The sequence below is a fragment of the Zingiber officinale genome, chromosome 1A (assembly GCF_018446385.1).
Source record: "Zingiber officinale cultivar Zhangliang chromosome 1A, Zo_v1.1, whole genome shotgun sequence".
Taxonomy (NCBI): domain Eukaryota; kingdom Viridiplantae; phylum Streptophyta; class Magnoliopsida; order Zingiberales; family Zingiberaceae; genus Zingiber; species Zingiber officinale.
In genome coordinates this window covers 174,623,858-174,640,611 of record NC_055987.1, presented here as the reverse complement: position 1 = coordinate 174,640,611, position 16,754 = coordinate 174,623,858, and the positions used below count along the sequence as shown (strand labels likewise).

Sequence of the window (16,754 nt, the reverse complement as noted above, 5' to 3'; positions counted from 1 at the left end):
AGGAGGGTATTGCTTTATGGTCGCTTTAGACGGATGAAAAAACTACCTGTATATGAATTTATAAATCCATCTATGCATCTGATAAATAAGAAAGATAAATAATTTAATCTTTTTCGTAGTTTTTATTTCCGTGGGCTTAGGTGGTAAGTGGTAACCGCCCATGTTCATGTACATGCCTATTGCAATGCGAGGAGGCGGAAGAAGCAAGTTCCGGATAATATTTTATTTTATTTTATTTTAGTTAATTATTTTGTAAAAAAAATAAAAGACAAATTTAAAAATTGCGAGGATCTTGTATGGAAGTTTGCCCTTTGCTTAAGCAATAAAACGGGGACGGCTGATCCAGCCAGAGCTGCGCTTTGGAAGAAGCGAGACGCTGGACGCCCTCAATCCCTCCTTCCTCTCCCGATGGCTCGAGGAAGTTTTGCCTTTTTTTGACCCTCGGGCGTAGTCTTGTGGCCGAAGAAAACGCCCCGATTTATCTTCTACACATCCGATCGCCGGCGAAGCTGCCGCATCCGAAGCCCTCATCACTGACTCCTCCTCATGGACGAGGTGCCGTCGTCTCCCTCGTCACTGCCGCAGGCCGCCGCGATCTCCTTACCGGAGCCCTCCAATCGATCCCCTCAGAAGACTCCGCCGGAGGACGTGTCTCCTGAGTCTTCGGATGCCGCCCGAGGTAAGAAGCACGCCTGGAAGCGGCCCTCCAATGGGTCGACGGAGGCGGGTGCCGACGTCATCGGAGGGGCTGCATCCTGGCCTGCTCTCTCTGAGTCCGCCAAGGCTTCCCCCAAGTCGTCCTCGTCAGATGCCCTAAAATCCCTTTCTATTGCTCCACCCTCTTCGCCCACGGTTGGATTTTGCTTCTTCTTCTTCTTCTTTTTTTTTTTTTTGGTTCAAAATCTCATGTTTCTGATGGAATCTGTTCGAACAGCTATGCTTGTTGTTTATTTTTTTCTATTTTGTGATTCTGAATTCTTCTTAGAGCCCTGCGATTTCCACTTCTTCGCCAAAACCGAACTCGAATCCGTCTCTATCCCGGAACCATTCGATGCCTTCTCGTCAGAAGTCATTTAAACGTGGCAACGGCAGCGGCAATAGTAGCGGTGGTGCAGCTGCTGGTGGTGGAATCGTACCGTCTTCACTACCACCTTCTTCTTCGTCACCTACGGCGAATTCTGAGAAGCTTGCATCACAGCAAGTCTCACCTCAAGACCAAATTGTCAAAAAGCCCACGAATTGGCACCGTAGTTATACTACGGGCAGGTCGGGATCACAGACCTATGATGGTGGCGACCATAGAAGCTATGGAGGCCACCGGAGGTGGAACAATGGTGGCGGTGCTAGTTCGTACCATAACTATGGCAACCACCGTGATGGGGAGCGCGGTGGCCAGGATGGGTATCGTAGGAATCCAGGTGGAAGAGAAGTCCGCATGCAACCACGGAATGCTCAACCATACCTAAGGCCAGCTACAACTGTTGCACCTCCATTCCTCAGCCCTCCTCAGGATGGTCCTTACGGCACTCCAATTGTCTTCCCTGGTAAGTTTATCAGGTTATCTCGGATATGATCCATGTCCTTTGCAAGTCTAGTATTATCCACATATAACAGCGCTGATTCCGCCTGCATTCAGATGGACCTTCTCCTGTCTTTTACATTGCCACCCAGCCACCTCATGGAGCTCTGCCATTCGTTACTCATCCAGCACTACCTCCTCATATGTTTATTCCAGCTATTGATCCACAACGTGCTAATTTGTTGAAGCAGATAGATTATTATTTCAGGTCAACATTTGTTTCACAAGTTGATTACTGTTTTTGACATAATCCAAAACATGTTTGGTTTCAATGCTATTCCCTTTTTCCATCCTCCAGTGCAGAAAACTTGTGTAGAGATGTTTTTTTGAGGCAGAACATGGATCAACAAGGATGGGTCCCAATATCCTTAATCGCTGGTTTTAATAGAGTCAGTTAACTTATAATTGTCATGTTTTCTATCAATAGTTCATTTGCACGCGGAGTATATTTTTGAGTTGGGTCTCTGTTATGTTTTATCCTTTTTACATACGCTGCCATCTGCAATTTTGACTTTCCTTGTTAATCATTGAAGAACTATTAGTTCTCTGCATGACTGACAGAACCCTGCTGTCATCGCCACAGTAGCTCCTGAATTTCTGGAGGTTTAAATGTTCTCTTCTTCATGACTGTCATACGTATGCTATATAATAGACTGCTGTATTAGCTCCTTAGTTACTGGTTATTTGAATTTTGATGGGTCAAAGTGGTCTTTGTTTGGAATGCTATTTAAAGTTGTGATCTAATGAAACCACAAGTATCTATATTGTTTAGCATGAGGTTTTTTGGAATCATATGATCTGCATATTTGGGTGGTGGTTTTATTTGTTAAGGGACAAAATTTAGCAACAAAAAATAGCAGAAAATTATCCTTTGCTTGTAAAGCGAGAATAATGATATTCCTTTTTTGAATAATATATATGATTAATTGTTACTGTGGATCAATTAATGGTTGAACTTTTGTAATGCATGTGATATAAACATAGAGGTAATAGTTTTTTGCTTGAGTTGCTAATGGTTAGTAAATTTGATATACTTTGACAAGGCTAGAGCCATAGGAAAGTCCGATGAACAAACATAGATTAGAAGGTGCAAAAACATTGCTCCGTTTATCTTGCCTTTTCTGTGTTGGAAAATAATGAGCCATATATGGTTATATAATAGGGTTGAATTACATTCTATTTTTTTCCCCTTTTTATGCGGTAAACCAAAGCCTTAATAATTTTCAGGCAGTATAGGGTTGAACCATTGTATAACACATCGCATATAGACTCATGCTGGTGCATAGTTTTCATCTACCATTTAATACATTATATGGATCAACACGAGCAATCAATGTGAAAAAAATTATATCTATCACTTAGTAATTAGGATAATTATGCTAAGTAATCATTAATTTAGTTTACATATTTTGTGTATGAATCTAAGCAATACCTGTCATTGTCCATATTTACATATTGACCTAAGAAATACATAGAACTTGCTTCTTGTTTGTTTCTTTGGCTAAGTTAGTATGATCTAGTAAATGTTAACTTGAACAAATCTTGTATAGTAACATATCAGGGATTAGTTAGCTTGCATGTGGTTAAAACCAGAGGTGATGCTGTTAAATTAGAAAATTTAAACTGGGAGTTTTAGATTAGGAACTTTCAGATTTTATGGGTTTTAAAAGATGTAGTAATTTTTTCTGACAAAATCACAAAAGGTTAGGTAATTTTGACTTTTATTTTTTGGAATAAGTTATTTAGAGAATAGGTTTGAGTTTGATTAAGTTGTTTAGGAATAGGTTGAACTTTACCATGTTTTAAGTAGACTTGCTCCCCCTTTTATCTTAGGTTTGTCCGATTACTGAAACTTTGAGTTTTGTTTGTGAGTTTTTGTTCTCCATGTAAGATCATTTATCTTGGTGCTGCTTCAGGATGTCATACGACATCCATTGCCTAAGATGAGGTCACATAAGCAACTTAGGGGAGGTTTATACTTATCATATACAATGAAGTAAACCAATGGGGCCTAGGGTGGACTTAGTGGCTCATACCTCTAGTGGTAACTCAAGAATTTTATGATTCTGAAAGAGTCAGCTAACTTTTCTTTTTGAATTAATGTATTGTTTTTGCAAAGATTAGAACCCATTAAATAGCCTCTTCCTCGAAATGACTCTTTGACACATTCTTTTTGTGTTGCCGCTCATCAATGACTGCTATATGCCATCATCAGTTCACTCAATATATTAGTGACCGATCTGATCTATTCTAGTGGATTACAATTATTTTCTTCCACAATTGCTTCATCCAAGCTTCACTTGTCGACCGGTCGTAGGAATTAGTCGACTGACAACTTGACTAGTATCCAAAGACTAGCGTATTACAACCAATGTGTTCGTGTTGGAGTTGATCGCTAGTTGACTGAATTACTCCATTAATCAGCTGGTGTATTAGCTATCACCAATTTAATGACCGAGTCTTCCTTAAGTTAAATGCTACTCTCACCCCATGTGTGTAAGTCACTCAACTCACAACTTCCATGGAGTCTTACCATGCTTTGAAGTCTTCTCCTGTCAAGTTATTCATTCCTCGGATGTATTGAGCCCTTGGCTCACTCCATATATCATCCTTAACCATCGCTTACTTAGTTCACTTCCTTGGCTCAATAATGCCTAGATGATTCTCGTCCTCTGATGTTCTATACCATCCTTCTCCGAACTTCACACACCTTGAGCTATCAAGACATCAAATGCGTATATGTTTTGCCTAAGTTCTGCATGCCTTCACAGACATCAAATACAAAAATGAACCTAACTTAAACTCTTTGTCATAACCATCAAAACCATGATCGGTCTACTCTTACAAGGCTCGGATGTTCCAATAGTGAGACTTATTTTGTGGAATAAGCTATTTGGGGAATAGGTTCAAGTTTGATTAAATTGTTTTAGGAATAGGTTAAACTTTAGCATGAGAATTGTTCCCCCTCTTGTTAATTAATGAAACTTCAAGTTATGTTTGTGAGTTTTGGTTCTCCGTGTAAGATCATTTGTCTCAGTGCTGCTTCTTGATGTCATGTGGTTTCCATTGCCTAATATGAGGTCACATAAGTGACTCAGGGAGGATTTTACTTATCATGGACAATGAAGTAAGCCTTTGGGGCCTAGGATGAACCTAGTGGCTCATTCCTTTATAGTGGTAACTCAAGAATTTTGTGATTCCAAAAGAATGTCTTTGTTGTTTGAATTAATGTATTATTCTGCAAAGATTATACTTTCAAGGTAATCTGTAGAGACTTCCCAAAATGTTTTTTGGCTGATTTTCTTTGTTATTACTGATCAGATGACTAGATATCTTATCTTTGAGGAATATCACATTAGGATTAATGAATGTAATAATGACTAATTTACAGAATTATATACTATGTCCTGTTGTCTGTTACTACCCTTCATGTATTTTGTTGCTATAAAAAATTCTTTTGCAATGAATGGGTGAGAATGCCCCTTAGTTATCTCATATATGTTCTAATGCTTGAAAAAACATTCATTTTTTTTTTAACTTCATAATGACTTATCTCTGATCTGCTGAACTTGTTGTCAGATCAGTATTTTGTTTTATGTTCTCTCATGCTGTATTAATTTAGTCTTAAGCTACTTGCAATTCGACATTATACATGTACTAGTTTTTATATAACCCTAAAGTAATTTGAGTAAGTTACTTTTTTGTTTTGTTTTTTACTTTTTGATAGCTTATCTCTAGTCCGATGAATTTGTCTGATCAGTATCATGCTTTATGTCATCCGATGCTTATTAATTTAGTTTTATGCTACTTGCAGTTCAACACTCAACATGTACTAGTCGTTCTATAACCCTAACAGTATGACAGTGCTTTGACTAAGTGACCTTTTTTGTGAGGGTGGATGCTTAATATTTGCACGAGATCTTATAGCTTATTAGTTTAACAGTTGCAGCCTACCTTTGCTGTAACTTCTAACTCATGTTGGTATTTTGTGGATCAAGACTAGGTGATCCGTGTACATTATATAACATGTATGCTACGTAAGGTATCATATATTGAAGGAAAAAAGGAATGAGAAGGTGGGAAGAGAATTGTTTACATGGATTGCAGTTCCATGGTGTTCATAAATAAATACATAAATATCAAATGCTTCCTTCTGTGTTCATGCTTTGTAGAATCATAAACTTGGTGTATGGTGTTTATAATTAAAATTGCCTATTGTTTTTTTATTAACTCATTAGTTTTGTTATGTGGATGCTATGATGGTAAGTGTAAGATTGAGTCTGGTAGTGTAGAAGGAAATGAATAATGTAGAACAGGACATAAAGTTAGATAAATAAATTGAGAATAATCCAAGATTGACACATCTACAAATAATGGAAATTCGAGTTAGTGCATTTGCAAATAAATTTTAAATTTGATGTTATCCTTTGATAATTTAAAAATTAACACATTTTCTCTTTTAGTGTAGAATTTAGTGTTTTTTTTACTTTCTCATTTGTTGAGTTGACATATAAAAGTGGTCTAGAGTCCTTGTAGTCATTATCTTTAAATCAATTATAATTTTTCCAGTTCATTTTGTCTATGTAAGAAGTGCTTTGTGTGTATGCTACATCAAGTGATATCAAAGCCAAAATCTAGCTTGGCTCGATTGTATACTTGCTTCAATTTATTCCTTCCCTTCTCATCATTGCCACTCGCTTCCCTCCTCCGCCTTCCCCAACATCTCCATTTGCTACCTCCTTATCTTTCTCCTGACTAAGAAGAGAAGTTGATTGCTAATTTTCCCCTTTTCCTTCTACTGTCCATTCCCTCTTACTCATTGTGAAGATGCTTCCCATTGTTTCTCAGATTAGTCAGCCCGATACCTCCTGCTTCCCACACTACTGGTGCGTTTATAATTGGCAGAACCCTAACTACTGCTACCTACAGCTTGTTCCATTACCACCATTGCTCTCAGCATGTCAGCAACTACAACCACCATTCTTTCTTTGGATGCCATGACCCCCTCTCTTGCCAACAAAGGACAACCTCTTATGTTCCTATGATAAATGCAATCTACTGCTGCAAACTCTCCTGCCAGCCCACCACCACTAGATTTGCCCTGTCATCAACGCCCTTGAGTTAATACTGCTCCAAACTAATGCCTTTTTTGTTGCTTCTAGTATGGCCACAACCACCAATGTCACCTTCTCATCTCTTTTGAGTCAAAAGGTCTTATATTGTTGGGCTTCTTGATGCTACTCTTGCCCCATTCAATTAGTTGTTGTGCCCACTTACCTTCAACGTGTCCCACATGTTGCCGCATCATTCCATATGCTTCCATTTGGTTAAGCAAGTCGGTCATCACTTTGTTAAACATTTTCATTTTAGTCTAGAAAATATTTAAATTTAAAGTTTCATGATAGCCCTTTGAAAAATAGGGGTTCCTTACAACAACAAAACAAAAATAGCAGAGATAAAAAAAGTCGTCATTTTGCTGCAATAGTAGCAAAAGATCCTTTATTGGATTGCATCTAGGGATCCATTTGACATGTAATGGAGATTTAACTTGTGCATAGATTTCATAACACATTTTGTTTCAGAAAAGCTCACATTGACCTAACAATATTAATATATCTCTAAAAGTTAGTATTCTAATTTAATTATTACATAATTTTTGCCCATTGTTTGTTTTCCTTACATTACATTGATCTCTGCCTTGTCATCACCTTTATCTAGTTCCTCACCTCTTTTTGTAATTTATTATGTATCTCAGTTGTATAATTCTATTTGCTTGTCAAACTTTTACACTGAGAAATCTCACCATCAGAGAAATAGACACTAGGTGTGAGCTTTGAAAGACAAACTATGATCTAGCGTGAAAAACGTAGAATAGGTTAGGGATTATATTGCTAGCGTAATCGACAAATTGGTAAAGGATAAGAGTCTCGAGCGGACTATACCTCACATGTAGCTCAATAATTACCTAGGTATCATTCACATCAAGATCATTATTGTCTTCAATAAAGAGAATGGCAATCTCTTAGGAAAATAGAAAACCTCAACTCTAACATTTGATGCTACAATTATCATGCCAAGGGCCGCGTGATATAACAACTCTGAGGATGAAGTAACATATTTGATGCTACAATTATCATGCCAAAGGCCGCGTGATATAACAACTCTGAGGATGAAGTAACATACTTTCCAACTTTGAGTAGTGATGCATAAGTCAAACCCCGCCCCTTTATAAGAACCACGAGCTTGAGAGAGCTGAATAAAAAATTATAACACTTAATGTAGTGCGTTGTATTCTTTCCACGCTTGCATCAAATGATAAATGGAAAGACACTAGCATCTTCGATGCATATGCGAAGTGCCGAAGGAAGGCATGAAAAATTGTCATTGATAGTAAGAGTTAGATGAATGTAGTTTCCATATAGACCTTTTTTAGAATTTAGGCCACACCTGCACTACACTCGTGCATATATAATGTGTATACGTGATTAGATTTTCCTTTTAGTTAGTCAAAGATATTTGGTTTCTATTGAGATATCTATAGAAGGACAAAATATGGTGTCATGTCCTTCCCATGAGCATATCCTATGTCATCATTGGTTAGCCTGGTTTATGATCTCATCGCTACTACAAAAAGGAAAATACCTACTTCTTATGCACAATGGCTAGAATAGTATATTGCACTGACGAAGCCTAGCAAGCTTGAGTCAGTGTAAAGCACTGACTAAACAAGTTCAACCCTCAAACACCTCACATAATCTCAATTTAAAGAAAGAAAGGAGTCAGGAGTGATAGTAGCATTAGTGACCCAAGATCTCAGAGGTGACCTTTCTTACCAAGGGGCCTTCCCTTTAGGTCAATGGAAGTTTAGACGAGTTGTAGGACACAACTTGTGAAGAATTACTCAATGAACTCTCGTCTATGCATACGATCTAGCATGCCATAGATCTTATCCTAGGGTTTATATTGTTTAACCTTCTACACTATCATATAAAGCCTTGAAGTGTGTGAAATTGAATAAGCAAGTTGAGGGACTTACAAAAACATTTTATTAAGGAAAACATGGTTTCTTGTGTTGCCCTTGCTTTACTAACCTCAAAAAGGATAACTTTTGAAAAACATGTGTTGATAATTGTATTATCAACAAGATGAATATAAGTTTCCCATACCTAGGCTTAACGAAATGCTTGACTTGATGGTAGAAATTCGGTTCTTCAAGGTCAACTCTCATAGAATACCACCAAATTAAGATTACGATTAGAGATGGATGGTGTTGACACAGGGACATATGTTTTAACTATTATTTTCTATTTAGTTGTCTAGTAAGGATATTTTTGTAATTGTCTTATATCTCAACTTAATTATAAATAAGAGATAATTGGAATAGGGAATTGTGCCTTTTTTTTCCCAAAATCCTATGTCTACTTTTATACGATATCAAAGTAGCCTCTAGTCATCTTTCCAAACCCTAGTTATCATCCATACCGTAGTCGTCTTGTGTCAGCCATTGAAGGGCACAAACTTTTAAATTATCCCTCTAAAAATATTTGGGCGTGTTTGTTTTGTGCATAAACATATTAGCGGAATACTTGATCCTAGAGCTTTGAAATGTGATTTTGTTGGGTATTCTACTACTATAAATATATATAAATGTTATCGTCCACCCATTAGAACGTTTATGTGAGTATGGATGGAATTTCTTGAGAGGTTGAAGCATATTTTCCTTGTATTTTTTTGGGAAGAATAACCATATGGAAGAAGAGAAGAGGCGACTCAAGCTATTCTTGAGTTCCCTATATATGGTGGTCAACCGGAGTATGAAAGTGATGATAAAATTTCAGACAGAGATCAAGGTCAAACTAATGTGGCAATTGGGAGATTGGATAGGCCTCATTTGCTACGATATGATAATTTTATCATGAATCTATGTGGCCAAACATTAAACTCGGGCTCAACTCTAGTGGAATCAAAGCCACCTTCCTTTTACTCATGATTTATCTGCTAAAACACCTTCCCATAATTCTTGACCTTCATCTTCCGATACTTGTTAAGAATCTTATCTCTCTCTTTATCTCTAACTTTGTTTCTTATGACTCACTGTCTCCTTGTAGAGTGTTTTTTTTATCTTCCTTGCATTCTATCTCTAATCCACATAGGTCAAGGAGCTATAAATGATCCTAGATGGAAAGATGCCATAGTGAAAGAGATGAAATGAAAGTCAGTCAAAAATGGAACTTTGGGAGCTTGTTGACCTACCTTTGGGCAAAAAGCTAGTAGTAGGATGTGGTTATTCAGAGTGAAGCATATGGTAAAGAGTCAAGCATAAGGCAAATGATTCTATTGAGAGGCTTAAGGCTAGGTTGGTAGCAAAGGATTTCGCTCAGACCTATGGAATCAATTATCAAAGAACTTTTGCACTCGTTGTCAAGATGAATTGAATAAGATTTCTCTTATCTTGTACTGCTAATCTTAGAGGAGACCTATACCACTTTGATGTAAAAAATGTCTTCCTACATGGTGTGTTAGAGGAGGAACTTTATATGGAAATCCCACTTGTTTTTTTTGTCAATAAAGTAAAGGCAAGGTCTGTCACTTAAAAAAGGCTGTATATGGTTTGAAACTGTCACCTTGACCTCAGGGGTTGGTTAGACTGATTCAGTAAAGCAATGATCACTTTTGGCTACAAGAAAATTAATGCAGATCATACTATGTATATCAAATATCTCAATGGTAAGATGTATATGCTGACGATATAGTGACGACAAGTGACATTCAAGAAGAAATGACTAGACTGAAAAAACATTTGGCTATTGAATTTAAGATTAGAGATTTGGGTCAAATAAGACATTTTCTTTGGATAAAAGTTGCTCAACTAGGAAAAAAACATTTATTTCCGAAAGAAAATATATCCTCGACTTACTAAACCTGCATATACTCTCATTGAAGTCAATCATAAACTAAAAAAAAATATTGGAGAAACAACTAGTCGTATCTTTATGAGGGTGATAGATCAAGTTCGGAAGCCTTTTTTTCCTGTGTGACAACAGTATTCTAAGGTTTGTTCATTGTGCATTCAGTATGGTACATCACTATATATGATGTGGGCAGACAACTAGTGGGATTAGATTTCCCATGTCGTTGGGCCGGTTTGGAGGGAAGTGAGCTATAGATACACATTTAAAGAGATAGTTATGGGTGATTAGTTTAGATGAGTGGCAATGGTGTGATGGTGTGTGTACAAAGTTGACGCAGAGATAAGGTAGGGGAAGACTATAACAGAGACAAGAGAGAATTGAGTGCATTTATTAGTGTCTAATTTCTTTCCTATCATTGTGACATTTTATAGAGAAATTTTGCCATTCGATCTTAACAAAATTCTGATTGCTGATTTGTTCCATTATTGAGTTTTTATTTTTGGATTTGCTCATCTTACCAATTCCCAATTTGTTGGGTCCTCAACTGATTCAAAGCTCATATGCCACCTCATAAAAATTATGCTCATTCTCAACCATGTGGTTTAGCTTCTCATCTAGCACTTGGCCTATTCCTTCCATGAGTCTTTTGTTTAGTGTTAATCCTCCTAGCTCTCAAGTAGGTGTTCAAGCTCTTTTGTTGCTGCATTCCTTTGATTATTCATGTTGTATTTCTTTAAAGGTTGTTAACTTCGTCTTACTTGCAATTTGACTTGTCTTGTTTAGTGAATTCCAGTCTTATGGTATTGACATCTAATAGGATGAGATTCTACCTGCTAAACTATTCAGTTCCTAGTATATAATCAAATTTTGTTAATGGAATAGTAGGCCTTAGACCTTGGTTTTTACTAGTAGGTACTTCAATAGAGCCTTGAGCCTTAGTTGCTCCCCATGAATGATAGTGTGTAATTTGATGGTGGTCAGAACTTCTATTGTTGGAATTTGTGTGACTTTATGGATGACAGACAATCAGCCAGTGTTCAAGAGGTTCTTATACTTTTTTGGTTTCATCAACTCTGTCTAGAATTAACAAGCACTTGCTCTTCTAGCTATTTGAGAATAGTTTATGAAACTGAAGCACAGACCCTTAACATGTCTTCTATCTATTTGGTAAGTGTTGGTAAGTGTAGGTGGTGAGGTTGTGGATTGGACTGTGATTATAGTTGTGGATCCCTGGGCGCCTATGATTTCTAATTTCAGAGGCACACTAGACAGCCAAATTCCTCAGATCACATTAGCAATGTTTTGCCTTCATTTACTCTTGTTGGTGACGTAAAAGTCTAATGATAAAGAAGCCTACCTCCTGGTTTGCCATCAATGGTTCAATGTAAGCAATAAGGCTTTAAAACTTGCATAGGTATTTGTTGAGTGTGAGCTCTTGTTGGAGCTTGTTCAATTTTTGGAATTCCTATCCCTATCCATTGGTTTGAAATAGTTGCCAGTGGCAATGGTTCTTAACTTGTGCCTGTGATAGTTCAAATAAATCTTTTTCAAATTTCAAAAATTATACATGTGCATCTGCTTCTAGGTGGTTGGAGGCAATATTTATCTTTTCAACCTTTTGGATCCTTTGATGTTTAAATAAGTGGTCACACCTTGATGGCCTGGGCCTTCTACTCCATAATTAAAGTCGAACCTTCTAGCTCAGAATTGTGCACCTACCATTGGAATGCTCATAAGGGGAGAAATCCCTAGGATAAGTTTTCCTGACCTTGGGTTGCTCACTCAATCTTAGTTTACCATTGTCCTTCCAGGACTTTTGATCCACATGGGGTCATTCTAGTTGTCCTATGCTTAATCTGTGTGGTACACATGGTGATACATTCTTCCAATTCTGTTGCATTCCACCCCTTTTATGGTATATTTTTCCTTGACATTCTTCATGAACTTCATCATTCATGGTTGGCTTTTGTGGGAAATATAATTTTATAACCATATATGTTTCTAAAAATTAGGCCGAAATTATTTCATAAATTATAGGATTATGATTATGATTTCGTAAATTATGGGAAATAACAACATAGCTACTTTTCAAGCTTTATTAGTATAATTAGTTTTTATTAGAAAAGTTGTTTATTTTATGATGAATAAGTCATCCTAATCTATAGAAGGTTAGAATCCTTTCTATTCGATAAGTTTTGAGTGAATACAATTTTTAATTTTCGATGGCTTTGATTAGCCGACCCCACCAAGTGGGATAAGACTTGGTTGTTGTTGTCAGCTTTGATTCCACCAATGTTTATTCTTTGATTCCACCAATGTTTATTCATGAATGTTGAATCAGGTCCAGAGATGATGTGGAAACAGAACTGGTAGTTTATCTTCGTCTGGATTTCCTGTTGTCTGGTTGGTCTAGTGGAAGGGGAAGTCATAGACAGATTTATTGCATCTAACGGCAATGGGCAATAGACAAGCACTGAGAGAAATAGAGTTGCAGGCGATGAGTTGAGATGGGTGATGACAGTGCAGTGACCCACAGAACACTCTCACATACCCACTTATTTAGGAATAGCAACGGGAAGATAGAGAAGGGGCATAGCAAGAAGAGAAGTAAATGTTCTTTTGGGCTCTTTGTAGTGGTACATCATGGCATTTTATAGGGAAAACTTACAATTGTGTCTCATTGAAATTATAGTTACTCTGATTCTCTTTCATGGTTGAGTTCTTCAGATTAGTTCATCCTGTTGAGTCCTTGTTACTGATTGGTCAGGTCCTTTGCTGATACAAAGCTCATATCAGTAGATATAATATTTTGTGAAAAATAAGATGACATTATTACAGAAATGATTTAATGGAGTATCTGGTTTCGTACAATTATTGATGCCTTCAAATAACAATTGCATGTAGATACAAATGACATTTGTGAATTATTTAATTGCATGCAAATACAAGTACTATTTGAATGGATATGCAAGGGCATCCCTTTTTTAAATGAAAAGAAGTAAATGTTCTTTTGGGCTCTTTGTAGTGGTACATCATGGCATTTTATAGGGAAAACTTACAATTGTGTCTCATTGAAATTATAGTTACTCTGATTCTCTTTCATGGTCGAGTTCTTCAGATTAGTTCATCCTGTTGAGTCCTTGTTACTGATTGGTCAGGTCCTTTGCTGATACAAAGCTCATATCAGTAGATATAATATTTTGTGAAAAATAAGATGACATTATTACAGAAATGATTTAATGGAGTATCTGGTTTCGTACAATTATTGATGCCTTCAAATAACAATTGCATGCAGATACAAATGACATTTGTGGCATGATAAGGTTGCTTCTCTAATACTAATTTTGCATTTAGTAGGCTTAACCTAAATTTATTATATTTTGTTAATATCATTTACTTAAATATATTTTAAAATTTACTTAAATTTATTGTATTTTGTTAATTATATTAAACTAAATAAAATTACATGGGGTAGAAATACATTACTTTTTCTATATATATTTTTAGAATAATGATATATTTTAACATTTTTATTCTGACAGACTGAAATATGCCATGTAGCCACTTTGTGAGAAGTTGCATATACAATTTCTTAAGGTTACAAATGAGATTATATACTGTCTGAAATTAAGCCAATACTGTCTCTTATTCTCTTGTTTGTGTTTATTGTGTTGCTTTATCTAACAACCTTTTATGTCTGAAACTACTTGTGCTTTTGTACCAAGATGCGCAATGATGGGATTAATCTGTCATTGATCACCAAGTTTTAGTCTCATGGAATTTGATCTTATGTTGCATATCTCTCCTGTCATTCTGTTGCTTGATTATTTTCTTACACTGATGCGCAATGATGGGATTAATCTGTCATTGATCACCAAGTTTTAGTCTCATGGAATTTGATCTTATGTTGCATATCTCTCCTGTCATTCTGTTGCTTGATTATTTTCTTACACTGAAAAAAACTCACGTCTTGCAGGTCAAGAAATTAACTAACAGCGTAGAATTCATTTTGGATACACTGCAATTGTCGACTGTAGTAGAAATGCAGGTATCTTCTACTGAAACCTCAGCTTATATGATGCTTTCTAGAAGTTAACAATATAAACCTCTGAATACTTTTCAATCATTTTTGATGCTTATGATGAAATATTCAATTTTGATCATGACGCCATTACCTTCTCAAACAATATATTTTCTACTTGGTTGCCGGTGGAAAACTTTCGTTTAGCCGGGCTGGCCACCTTAAGTATTTGTCTGATTGTAAGAGATGTATACCTAGATTACTTTAAAAAAAGAAATCCTACTTGATAAGAAACTGAAGATTATTCTCCTAGAGGTGTTTTTTGTTTGCAAGCATATTACCTTACGTAGTTACTATTTTTCATCTGTTCTAATACATGCTTATCTTAGGGTGACAAAATAAGGAAGCGTCATGATTGGATGAATTGGATTTTGCCACCAAGTGAGTCCCAGTTTGGTAATGCTGATAGTCAATCTTCAGCATTGCCAAACATTGATAATCTTGCAGCCCGTTACCAGAACAGCATGAGGATCTCAAATCGTAGTGAGATTTTATTTAGCAGATCTGCATCGGGGAATTTGAATAATCAGATACTAGTGACAGCAAATCATAACTGGGATGAGAATGGACAAGTCCTTCCTCTCACAGATTCAGATCAGATCGCATCTGGACGAAGCCTACTGAGGAACGACACATTTTGAAGTACACTCTTCGTTCAAACAATGAGTATGGTTTGCCATGCCAGGACTTTTATGACTGAAAAATAAGAAAAATTCCATAGAACGAGGAATTTGAATAGCAAAAGTAAACAAGATACGAGCAATACAAGCTATAATTATGAGGTTCTTTGGTGAACAGGTGTTGCCACTGCTGGCGGTCTTTGGTCATTAGCACATTCTTAAGTTTCCTCGTTCTATTTTTTTTTTTTTTTGGGTTCAAACCTTTTCATCTTTTACTTTTTAAGGGCCTGAATTGGTTTCAGTTGTGTTCCGAGGGGATGGAACCGGTCGCTCCAAACTAGACTTTCAGTTTAATATTTCGTATCTGTCTATACTCTTTCATCACGTAGAAACATGCTGCATATTATGTTTCTTCTTCTTTTATTATTATTATTTTATTTATGGCTGTCGATTGTGGTATACAACAGTTGTATGTGATGGATCTGTTTTAATAAATATCTCGACTCAATCAAATTTTAGATGCATTGACCTGAGTTCGTGCACTCAGATATCAGGTGCATGTTTACCGTGCTTCAATCATTCTCGTTAGTATAGTTTTCGTTTTTGAACCACCGGACCAAACTTGCACCTGTTACATTTAGTTTATGGAATCAACAAAATAAAATAGAAATGATTCTTCTAGGAATAGAATAGTAAAATAGTATATGTTATTTTCTTTGGTTCATAAGAATGAAATCAACAACAACAACAACAACAAATCGTAATAATTTTATTTTCCTGTTGTCAAAAAAGTTCTTGTAATATTGACCTAGTGGTTATTTGTTTTCGTGTTGTCAATAAACTTAGTGGCTAAATGGGAAGGGTGGGTGAATAGCTGTAAACTAAAATTAAGAGCCTTTATTGCGTTAATTGCATGATAAAATATAAAAGTAATAATAATAAACAAAGATAATTACTACTTCTTACAAAAAATGAAGATATTAAATAACAAGTATTGAACTGAAGTACGAAGTTTAAACTTTAAAGATAAAGACCTTCAATTTGAATATAAAATTAAAGAATAAAAAAAACAAGATAAGATAGATTTAGATGCTGAGATAGAGCACTTTTTGTCCCCAATTTTTTAGCATCCAAATTGGCTTCACTTAAACCTAAAAAAACTTCTTTGCATTATCCCAATCAATTCCTACTTTTTTTTAGTCAATTGAATCTGTCATTGCATTAGTCTTCTACTTGTCAATGGATACTTCAATTGACTCACTTAGATACCAATCGACTGAGCTACTGTATCATGTAAGTCGACTTCATCTTTCTTCTATCGGATCAATGATCTTCTATTTTCCTATTAGAGATTCAAAAGATTGTACAGTCAATTAAATTCACCCTAATCAACTGCTCATTTGATTCCACTTTGAATTAAATATTTTGTTTACAAGTAGTTCATCCTTAGTTGAATTCCCTAGTCGACTTAACACATTAGTGGACTGAAATCAACTGATTGATTGAATCATTGACTACAAACTAAATAAGATCATGTCATCACCTAAGTCAAGTTCGACCTA

General features: G+C 36.1%; 1 protein-coding gene across 1 annotated transcript; it reads left to right on the top strand.

Moving 5' to 3' along the window:
- Positions 1-302: 302 nt before the first annotated feature.
- Positions 303-15,637, top strand: LOC122038462 (la-related protein 1B-like). The gene is made up of 6 exons (XM_042598222.1): positions 303-852; positions 986-1,544; positions 1,637-1,787; positions 1,878-1,968; positions 14,468-14,539; positions 14,902-15,637. Exons 1-6 carry the CDS (start codon positions 547-549, stop codon positions 15,211-15,213), a joined length of 1,491 nt encoding a protein of 496 aa, XP_042454156.1. The 5' UTR covers positions 303-546; the 3' UTR covers positions 15,214-15,637.
- The last annotated feature ends 1,117 nt before the right edge of the window (positions 15,638-16,754 follow it).